At 50.0% G+C, this 11,200-nt stretch overlaps 1 protein-coding gene across 2 annotated transcripts in view; it reads right to left on the bottom strand.

The window, feature by feature from the left end:
- Positions 1-5,642: 5,642 nt before the first annotated feature.
- Positions 5,643-11,200, bottom strand: part of Cep104 (centrosomal protein 104) — a 50,921-nt gene continuing 45,363 nt past the window's right edge. For both annotated transcript variants that reach the window (XM_008852677.3, XM_017803054.2), the window contains exons 21-22: positions 9,122-9,212; positions 5,643-8,195 (exon numbers count right to left, since the gene is read on the bottom strand). In XM_008852677.3, coding sequence (XP_008850899.1) covers positions 8,080-8,195; positions 9,122-9,212 — 207 coding nt within the window. In that variant the 3' untranslated portion in view covers positions 5,643-8,079. The remainder of the gene's footprint in view (positions 8,196-9,121; positions 9,213-11,200) is intronic.

Genomic DNA, 11,200 nt, shown 5'->3' on the forward strand with positions numbered 1-11,200 from the left:
GGTGGCTAGAGAGTCGGAGCGCGTGCCATAGTGAAGCGGGGCAGGAGGTCGCCGGGAGCGTGCTCGCAGGGGCTTATGGGACGGTGAGTGGGCCGTTCCTGGAGCTGCGCGTCCTCTGGGAGCCCTATCACTGGTTTGCTGGAAGCCCTCGAGGAAACAGCGCAGTGGCCGGAGCAGTGCCTAGTGGAGTGCTTAGTCGGATGGACCGACCTGTTGACAAGGAGTGTGTTACTCATGGCAAGCAGCTTCTGATAATAATGGAATTTTAAAGTGTCCTGGGAAAGCGTGATAACTCTCACCTCAGTGGGAGTAAGAGTTTATTCTGGAGCTAAATCTGAGTGACCATGGCCAGGAACACAGATTCAGGTTACCCCAAATTCCATGTTCCAATGTGACAACAGTTAAGAGATTTCTGTAGTAACAAAAAGTCATAAAACAAGACACATTTTAAATACATTGGTGGAGGGCTGGCGAGATGGCTCAGCATTAAGAGCACTGAGTGAGCTTACCGAGGACCCTGGTTCAATTCCCAGCACCCACATGGTGGCTAACAACCATTAGTAACTCCAGTTCCAGGGAAATCCAGTGCCCTCTTCTGACCTTTGTGGGCATTGCAGGACAAGGGTGGTTTTACCCATACATAGATAATACACTTCGTAGACATAAAATTAAGATAAAATGTAAAAACTACATTGGTGGATACATGTGGTAGGCAGATCATGGCAAAGTGGGTGTGGGCGGTGGGAGGATTTTTACTATAGTTCTCAGATGCTATCTGATGACATTCTTAACTTTTTGATTGGTGGGACCTGATGGTCTGCTAAGTTAATACATTCCCAAAGGTTTTTTAATCTGTTAGTCACAGGATGTTAAGTCAGAAACAGAGGTGAGCAAGGAGTGGCTGTTTAGGAGGCTAAAGATGACCCAAGATAAATGGTAATTAGACTCTGAACCTGCAACATTCCAAAGTCTCCACAATCACTGAAGTTGTAATCAGTTGATTGGCCTTTGGAGAATGTTCAGTTTCAAGGTGCAGTTTTTCTGGGAACTTTGGTTCACAAGAGCAAAAGCCCCGTGCTCAGGGGTTACTAACTGTTAAGGTTCAGATAGCCCTGCCCCCCACCTACAGGATCCCAAGGACTTCTCATGTTCCTGAGAAAAGGGAACCGAGCTGATAAGCACCTTGGTCTTTGAAGTCAAGAGAAGCAGACTTTTCTCCACTGTTTGGCCAACACAGCAGGCTTCTCCTTTGATCTCTAAAGAGGACAGCTTTTAAGTCCTGCTCTCCCACTCCCCCACCCTCCAACTTAAAAAAAAAATACATCTTCCCGCCTTCTGCAGGAAGCAGAAGCCTCCCTTTTAAAAAGACCCCAGCTCAAGACCCCTGCAGACGTTTTCCCTGCCCAGAAGGGAATCTGTCCCATGTGTTCCTTTGCTAATAAACGCTATTTTGATGGAGTTTTAGCTGTGCCTCGGTGCCTCATCCTCCATTCGCTCGTTCTCCGCCAACTTTTTACCTATCACTAACAAGCTAGGCCTGCCACCCTTAGCAAGATGCCAGTTAAAGAGACAATCTGGCTAGGGATGTAGCATTGTTGGTGGAGTGCTTGCCTGGCATGCAGAAAGCCTGGGGTTTGATCTCCAGCACTGCATGCATGGGTCATGGTGGCATACACCTGTAATCCCAGCAACAGGAGGTGGAGACAGGAGCAGAACTATAGCAAGTTTGAGGCTAGCCTGGGCTACAAGAGACCCTGTCTCAAAAACAAAGACACAAGATGGGGCTGGAGAGATGGCTCAGTGGTTAAGAGCGCTGGCTGCTTTTACAGAGGACCTGGGTTCGATTCCTAGCACCCACATGGTGGCTAACAACCCAGATCCAGGGGAATCCAATGCCCTCTTCTTACCTCCACAGGCATCACACAACACAGTGAACTTATATAAGTGCAGGTAATACACTCATACACATAAAATAAAAAATATTTTTTAAAAAAGGCAAAGAGGGACCAGGCACAGTGGTGCATGCCTTTAATCCCAGCACTTGGGAGGCAGAGGCAGGCAGATCTTTGTGAGTTTGAGGCCAGCCTGGTCTACATAGTTCTAGGACAGCTGGGGCTATGGGGAGACCCTGTCTCAAAAAGACCCCCCCCAAAAAAGGCAAAGAGATGAGTAATGGTGAAAACAGAGAAAGGGAAGTTGCTCAGAATGGTCCCAGTGACCTCCACATCCGTCTTCAGGGTACTGACAAACAGAATTATTGGGGCAGGCACAAGAGGTGTACATAATTAAGCAGTCCTGGGCTGGGGGTACTGCTCAGTTGATGGAACACATTGAGGCCCAGGCTCAGTCCCCAGTACCAGGGGAAGAAGTGGGGAAAGCAGTCTTGGGCCAAGGTATGCTCTAACCTTCTGTGTTCTGGTTCTGTATGTAAGGTGGTCGGTCTAAAGATGTTGAAGTTGTTATTGCTGTCATCCCTCGAGGAATACCAGTTGGGTTCCCATTGGCCACTGTGCTCTAGGGTGCAGCAGTCATTGATAAGTACTGTCATTTGGGGGTGATCTGTTGGCTTACCAATGCTTGTGGGTGACTTTGGTCTGGCTCCCACATATGAAGATCAGCTTGGGTGAGAGGTGGGCAGATCCAGCACTATGCTGAGGGCACTTTCCTGGGGCCTTGCTGACAGAAGTATGGGATTGGGTAGCAGCAAGACCAGTTGGATCCCCAGTTTGGAACAAAAAGAAGTGTATATTTATGGGATAGGACAGAAGTGACTGATCATGGCTAGAATGTACTTGTTATCTCTTAATATGGAAGAGACGAGTCCATCCATGGAGTCTCAGTTGTGACTAATGTCTTATCTATGGTTTGCTGTGGAGGAAACTGAGGCACTGTGAGGGAAACAGAATGTTCAGGGGCAGTTGTGGTGGCTATGACTCAGGATGGCTGCAGTTATGTCAAGCCCAATCCATGCAGGTGGGTAGGCCCAGTATACTGCCAAGAGTCTGTAAAAGTGGAAGAGAGAGGTGGGAAAGAAGAAACCAGAGTGGCAACCTCACTCTGTGGCCATGCTGCCCTGTGTGTGTCTGATTTCAGTACAGACGTGTAGCTCTGGGATCTGGAAGAGGCAAAGGAAGTTGCGTTAGTTATTTCCTGTTGCTGTGATGAAACACCATGACCAAGGCAGCTTATCAAAGGAAGAGTTTATTTGACGTATGATTCCAGAAGGATTAGAGTCCGTAATGGCGGGGGAGGCATGGTACCAGAGGTGGCCAGAGTAGAAAGTTAACCAATCACAGCTTCCAGCAGGCACAGGAAGCAGAGAGCAGCTGGAAATGTGACACCTCCTAAAGGTTCCATGACCTTCCACAGACAGCAGCACATACTGGGACCAAGTGTACAAACACTTGCAGCCTGTGGGGGACATTCTCATTCGAAACACCACAGAAGTGGATTCTCCATCAGAAAGGAACGGACCTCATGCACGGTGCACTAATCGTAGTTCAGGGACACTTGAACCAGACCTCAGCTCAACAGGACTGTCAGGTGATGCATCTGTACTGTTTGAAGCCACAGGCTTGCCGTAACTTGTTACAGTAGCGTTGGAAAGCCCAGTAGTATATTCTGAAGCCATTGTCTGGTTTTTATTCCTAGATTTTAGACTAGGCTAGGGAGGTGCTTGTTTTTTTGGTATGTAGAAATTCTCCCTTTTGAAGACCTGAGTTCTTTGTTATATGGTGTAAGTACTGTTGTGGGGTGCTTCACCAGAGAAGACCACTAAGTTTTGCTGAATGAAAGTCTTTTACTAGCTTGCCAACAACAACACAGGGTGTAGGAACCGAAGTGTAGCCCCGAGCCATCTGCAGGGTAAGCTTTTAAACAGAGAAACCATAACCAGGGATGAAGAGTTTAACTTCCCAAGCTTAGAGGTAGAGTGTCCCCTTAACAATTTCTATTCTGTTCAACAACAATTACTATTTTGCAGAAGCAAGCCAAGCATAACCTACAGAAGCCATAAATCTGCAGTTAGCAAGTGCACTCTGGAACACTCTGACCTGTTCCCAAGACAACTGGAGTCCAGCTGACGTGTGTTCCCATACCCTGGGCCAACTGCCTGATAATTTCAGAGGCTAGAGTCAGCCTAAACTTCAACATGGCATAGCTATGGTCAAGAAGATGCCATATCACAGCACCAAGCCCCGTCCCCCTGCCAGAGCCTTGCACATGCTAGGCAAATGCTGTACCCGATAGATGGCTTAAAGCTTTAATTCTAGAACAGTTCATGGTTGGTTGGCGACTCTGGGCCTGTGGTGAAGCAGGAAGATGGTATTAGGAACAGGTAGTAGAGGCTGCTCACCTCTGGCAGCCAGGGAGATGGGGAACAAAAGGGGAAGGAGGAAAGAGGAGGGACAGCCCAAGGGGTGGTGCACATTCAACGGTCTCATCCCCTTAGTGAATTCTCTGGAAACACCCAACAGACACACCTAGAGTGCCTTACAAATCTAGAGACGTCTCAGTCTGGACTAGCAGATAGTGAAGTGTTGCAGAGCCCCTCCACGCTCTGTCAGGATGAACTGTGACCAACAAGGTGTCGCAGTGTGGCTTTGGTTCTGCTCCAGATCACGTGCTCTGGCAGTCCTGTGAGCAGCCTCCAGGTCTCTGCTCTTGGATTAAACCCCGCCTGAGGTCAGGAAGCACCAGAGGACACCAAGAACTCCCCGAGGTGGCCTCTTTTCCCTCACTGGCAGGTCAGGCTGGGTCCTGGATCTCCACGGTGGCCTGGGAGATTTCCACCTTTGCAGAAGCCCACAGCCCTTTGACTGCAGCCTGACTGCGATGGAGCTCTTCTGGGTCCTGGGAGAGGGTCCAGAAACCTTATTCCAAACAGGCTTGGGAAAGGTCTCTCAGGTGCTGCCTGACATCTGGGACTCTGCTACACTCCAACATGCACATTTGAGAGTAGTTGCTATTTACATATGATGCCCTGTGGGTATGGTGGCCCAGGTCTATAATGCTAGCACTTGTGAGATAGAGGCAGGAGGATCAGAATTTCGAGATCATCCTTGGGTACATGGTGAGTTTGAGGTCAGCTTGGGCTACAATAAGACCATCTAAAATAAAAATTGTACCCCAAAAAGTGATGCCTTAAGTTAATCTGTATTTGCATGCATTCTAGGACTTCAAAATGAAACACTTATGAATCAATCAGTAGATGGAAGCTTAGACCCGTTTCTCATCTGCAAAGAAGGCAAATGGCCTTGGGGGCAGCAGGAACATGGGACTGTAAGGTGTGAGGCTCCCCAGGCAGCTACAGTAGCCACAGTGTTGTGAATTCATCTCACTGGATGAATTCTTACTGCATGTAGCTTAACACCTTTTAGCTTCTAGCGTAAAAACTCATTTTGACAATGTGTTTTAGGAATGCAGTGACTGAAAAGTCAGGTAGTTAGAGAAATCCCAAGACACTGAATTCATCTGACATGGTGAAGTCTATTCTGCACGTGGCACACTTGGTAGTAAACTCATCTTGATGCGTTTTAGAGACCCAGCTCCCCCAAGCCTTTGTCCTCAGCAACCGTTAGGGCTGAGCTACCAACTTCTGAGTAATTTACAATTTGTTTTTTCTTTCTTTTTTTCTTTCGAGGTAGGCTTTCATGTAGCCCAGGCTGGTCTCAAATTTGTTATGTGTGTAGCCAAAAGATGATCTTCAACTTCTGATCCTGCTGCCTGCACTTCTCAAATGCTGGGAGTGCAGGTACATAGCACCACGGCCCGTTTTCTGAGATACTGGGGATCAACCCTGGACTTCCCTTATTGTAGGCTAGCAGTCTACCCACTGAACCCTTCATTTGTTCACACACCTTTAATCCCACACTCAGGAGGCAGAAGCAGGTGGGTCTCTGAAAGTGTGAGGCCAGTATGGTCTACAGAGAGGGTTCCAGGCCAGCCAGGGCTGCACAGTGAAACCCTATCTAAAAAAAATACGTATGTTTATGTATGTATGTATTATATAAGACCTTGAAATTGAGTGACAAGATGCCAAGTAATCCTTTTATTGGATTAATATACTCAGGGCAAATTAGCATGTAAGCCCTAACAACAATAAAAATATACTTTATAATTCGGTACCTGAAATAAAGACAAATACAAAACTATGTTAAAACATTAAAAAGTTGCAAATTTTCATTAAAGGTACTTACATTTGTATTCTAGTGTCAAATTTGATACAATTGTTTTAAATTAGATTTAATAGAATCTTTTATGAAAATAATATAAATAAATATTAAATATCCACAAACATATTTGTAAGTGAAGGTTGCTATAGTGTTCCAAGTTTAGTTATTTACTTCTGAGTGGCACGGGCTCTTAGCGCCTGTGAAAGGTTCCGTCCTTTTTTCTTGGTCCCTGAATCAAGCACAGAGGTGTGGCATTCACCGGCTGCCAATCACCGTCATCTCAGCAGATGCTCATGATTCTGTAACAGGCAAAAGATGGGAACTAAAAATGAAGGATTCTTTTTACGTGTTTTTTTTAGCCACAGGCTCCCTCTGTAGCCCAGGCTGACCTTGAACACTTGGTGAGCCTCCTGCCTCAGCCTCCCAAGTGCTGGGAGCCCAGGAGTGAGCCACCATCCCAGGGTACAATGAGGGGTTTTCACAAAGATCTTCAGGTTACAACAGAGAGAAATCATCAGTGTGAAAGTTTTGATCAAAATGTTCTTGGTTAGCTTTTCGTTACTGTTTTGAAGAGTTCCTTCGTCTGTACCTTAAAGGTTAAAGTTTGTGGATGGCCTGGCCAGCATTTTTTAAGGTGTGAAGGGCTGTCCCGTCACCCTTTGGTACCTGAGCTTTGCTTGCTAAAGTTTCATATTCTCTCCCCACACTCAAGGTTTCAGATGGAGTATTCCCTCACTAGGTCTGAGCCCAGCACACCAGGAGGTATGTGCAAAAAACAGGTGAATTTACAGTAATCCAGGGTGTTTCCTGCTCAAGTACCAATTAGATTTTATAGATTCTGTTTCCTAGGGCTGGGAATTAAAAATAATTATGCCCTAATTTCAAACTCATCTCCTCAATCCCAAACCTTGCAGAGTGGTATAAGAAAAGCCTTTCCTGTGTAGCCTCAGCAAGTGAGCACAGTGCAGGTCCCGGAGACCTCATCCTTCAGCCCAGGGTGGAGTCAGGAGTGACAGGAGGGAGGAGGACATGCTGTGTTTCCAGGGGGGCTTTCATATGGATGTCCTTCCCACAGCTGTGTGGACATGTCTAACTGGAGCTCCTGGGAGGGAGGTACGGCCTCCTGCCTGGACAAGTGTGTGGTCAGCGGTCTCCTGAGGCCTGTGCCACCACTTGACACACTGTTCTGACGTGCTATAAATGGCTTAGGAAAGTGGACCCTGCTGCACACAGGACAGGACAGGCCTGACACAAGAGGCCCGGGGTCCCCGGGGCCTGTGGGACTTGTCTGTGTGGGTTAGATGGAGGTGGAAGATGCTTGTTTGTGCCAGAAACAAAACCAAGACTTGTAGGTGGGCTGCATCCAGTGAGCAGTGTAAGCAGGGAGTCATCCAGAACCCCTTCAAAACTGAGGGAAGGCATCCAGGTAGCCCCACCTGTGGGTCACGGACAGGTGTGCTCAAGGAGTACCGAGCAAGGACTGTGCTGGTTCTCAGCATGGCTGGCTCTCAGGTCTTTAGTTCTGCTTTCCTTTATTCTTTTGCTAATAAGTACAGAGCATGGTGGTCTGGCCTGGCAGACAGGCTCATGGGAGAGAAGGCACAGCAGGCTCAGCGTTGTCCTCCAGCCACCACAGCCACGCCGAGCTCTGTGCAGTCTCCCATGTGCAATGGACAGAAATGCGTCAGGGTGAATTTTCTGTGGTGAGGACACTGACTGTTGTGCCTGTGCTCTGAGGAAGCCGGGGCTGTGGTGCTAGCTCTGGGTCAGACCCACACACCCTGTTCACTTGATAGCGGACAGCATGACACGAGGCCACGAGCTGAGGCACAGCAGGACAGAGCACTGCATCACTGTGTCTACATGGGTGGGAATGGGGGGGATGGAGGAGGAACGCGTCTGTCTGTCACCGTCTCGTGTGTGTCCTGCTGGAACTCTTACTCAGGCCCCCCTTTGGGGTGGGGATCTTGCTTCCTGTTTTGGGTCCTGAGCTACCTGATTTGCTTGCTGGCGGCCCTTTACCTGCAGTGGAAACAGAAACATAAGACATGGGAACTGCATTACACAGGAACTCCTGCCCACAGGCAGGATGCAGACCCCACAGTGACAGTGAACAGCAGGAAGAACAGAACTGGGCAGCAGAGATGAGGGGCCTGGGGTAGTGGCTGAGTCCCAGCCTGGTGGGGTCAGCACAGAGGGCAGTGGTCACTCAGTCCTCAAGTGGACAATGTGAGCTGTGCTGTGCAGATGGAGACGTCCACAAGGTACCAGGAGAGGAAAGGACAAAGGCTGTGAGGGAGCCTGACACGGGCATAGAAGGCCGTCAGTTCAGCAACCAAGCCCCAGGAAAGCAGTAGCAGCGTGGTCAAGATAAACCTGCTGAGGAGCCGCAGGTCTCACCCCTCACTTCTGAGAGGCTAGGCGAGGATGACATCCTGCCACATGAGCCCTAGCTGCAACACCTGGTACAACTGGAGCAGCCACTCAAGTCACTGTTCTTTTCTGAACTGGGAATGGAACGGAGGGCCTTGCACATGTTAGGCAGACACTAACCCTGAACTATATGACCAGGGTTGTTTTATCACAACTTAAAATTAAGTTGCATCCAAATGTCTTCTGGCCTAGAGGGATCTCCTAACAAAAGATACATTTTCTGGAAGGGTCCTACTCTGAAACAATACCTCAGATGGTGGGTGGCTGTAAGTCAGGCAGTAGGCAGTGGCTATCCCTTGGGTGCAGGGTGGGTCACATGGAAAGAACCAGCGGCTGTGGTCACTCTTAACAGCCCCCAGTGGCTGGCCAGGAGGCCGTCAGGAGCAGCAGCAATAGCCTGCTGCACCTGGAAACAGAGGTTACCAGATCAGCTGCACTAAGGGCATGAAACTCAGGATGCATTATGCCTAAGCTGGAACAGAGCACAGGTGCCCCAAACATGCCTTAGGCCTTACCTTGCTGCGGTGCTGCGACCTTGTACAGAATGTGTGTCTTGCGCAGGTTCATGGTGCAGCCACTGGGACCCATCAGATGGGCCTTCCATGCCTGCAAGGAAGAGGAGCAGCAGACTGTCACCCAGGGCTGGGTGAGGGAGATCAGGGTGACTCGTGTTCACCATGACGAGGAGGCAGCACACTAGTAAGGGCTCGGGAACACTGCTCCCTGCCCTTAGCTCCCTGACAGTCCTGTAGTCTGCCGAGTCTGTATCCCACATTCCACTCTGATGGCTGGAACATGGGTCCTGTGACCAGCATATCTGCCAGCTGCTGAGCTGCACCGGGCAGCAGGTCCTTCCCCCGAGCTGCAGGCAAGCACACAGGTTGGCTGACAGAGCCACGGAAGCTAGGAGGCCCTGAACGTGAAGCCAGCAGTGGCCCGGCTGCCCAGGCTCTGCATTAGGAAACCCACGGGATGGCGAACGTGGGAACTTGTCACTGACTCACAAGTGGAGAGGGTGCGTGTGCGGCATAGACAACTAGCACCCAGGGAAGGCAGATGAGAGCATGCAGCTGCTGACACAGAGAAGGTACTGGTTCATCACAGCTGCTGGGCTCGGAGAGGAGAAGGGTACTGGCTGGTTCAGTACTTCTCAGGGTGAGACCAGCAGTACCCACTCCAAAAAGAGGACTATAGGCAGTTAGGAACATATTAGGAAAAGAAGCAAATCAGAATGAAAACACAACGGCTCCTAAATTCTGCACATCAGCAGGTGAACAAGAGTGCGGTGAGTGCGTCCTCTCAGAGTGCTGAGTGCTGAGTGCGTCCTCTCAGAGTGCTGAGTGCGTCCTCTCAGAGTGCTGAGTACTGAGTGCGTCCTCTCAGAGTGCTGAGTGCTGAGTGCGTCCTCTCAGAGTGCTGAGTGCTGAGTGCGGTGAGTGCGTCCTCTCAGAGTGCTGAGTGCTGAGTGCGTCCTCTCAGAGTGCTGAGTGCTGAGTGCGTCCTCTCAGAGTGCTGAGTGCTGAGTGCGTCCTCTCAGAGTGCTGAGTGCTGAGTGCTGAGTGCGGTGAGTGCGTCCTCTCAGAGTGCTGAGTGCATCCTCTCAGAGTGCTGAGTGCTGAGTGCGTCCTCTCAGAGTGCTGAGTGCTGAGTGTGTCCTCTCAGACCGGGGGAAGGAGGCTGGGTGGCAGCACCCTGACACCCCAGCTGCAGTTCTTACAATGAATGTGCCTCATCTTACAGACATGGGGTACACATGTCTGTAGAACTTACTTTGAAAAGTCCCCCAACACTGGACTGTAAAATTAAACGAACCTAAGTGCATCAACAGTGGGCATCTGAACCGGCTGGAGCTATGCCCTGCGGCTCCAGAGCAGAACACTGGCTCCCACAGACAAGCAGGCTCAGGCAGGAAGAACTGCAAACACCGACTGGGTGTTGCCCCACTGCTGGGCTGGTGTGTCTGTGCTGAGGCTGCCCTAGGAGGCTGTTGTAGGGAGCACTGGTACTCTGTGATAGCTCATTCCCCAGCTCTGGGGCCTGTAGAGATTGGGGGAAAGGACACACAGGGAAAGTGAGGAAGGCCCTGGCTGGATGTGGGCAGGACATGGCAGCGGGGATGCAGCACATCAGTGCCCTGGCTCCGTCCTCTGAAGGCCTGCCTGGCAGTGGCCTTCCCTGTGTTGAGCATGTGATGCCCACTGAGAGGAACCAGGACCCTTTGCAAGATGGCTGATTCTGGTCAGGGCAGAAGTGTCTCAGACAGAAGGGATGCTACCTGAGGCTGAAGGTCAGATCTGGAGCCTTGGGAGTCCAGGTAAATAGAACCTGGTTGTCCAGAGGTAATCTTCACTAAGGACAGGAGGACAGGGAGGGCAGTTACTGACGCCCAGGCTTACACCCAGAGTTCAGAAAGATTCCAAAAGCCATCACCAGGAGATACCAGTGAGCAGGCATAGCACTTGACAGCTGACTAGTGACAGAGCAGGGTGACAGTCCAGAATGTGACCATGACACTCCTCCTCTGGTGGAGTGGAGCCAGGGGAAAGCGTCCAGAGATGGAACCAGGGTGGGCCCCACCCCACCCCCACCCCACC

Source organism: Nannospalax galili, unplaced genomic scaffold (assembly GCF_000622305.1).
Source record: "Nannospalax galili isolate Female #2095 unplaced genomic scaffold, S.galili_v1.0 scaffold806, whole genome shotgun sequence".
Taxonomy (NCBI): Eukaryota; Metazoa; Chordata; class Mammalia; order Rodentia; family Spalacidae; genus Nannospalax; species Nannospalax galili.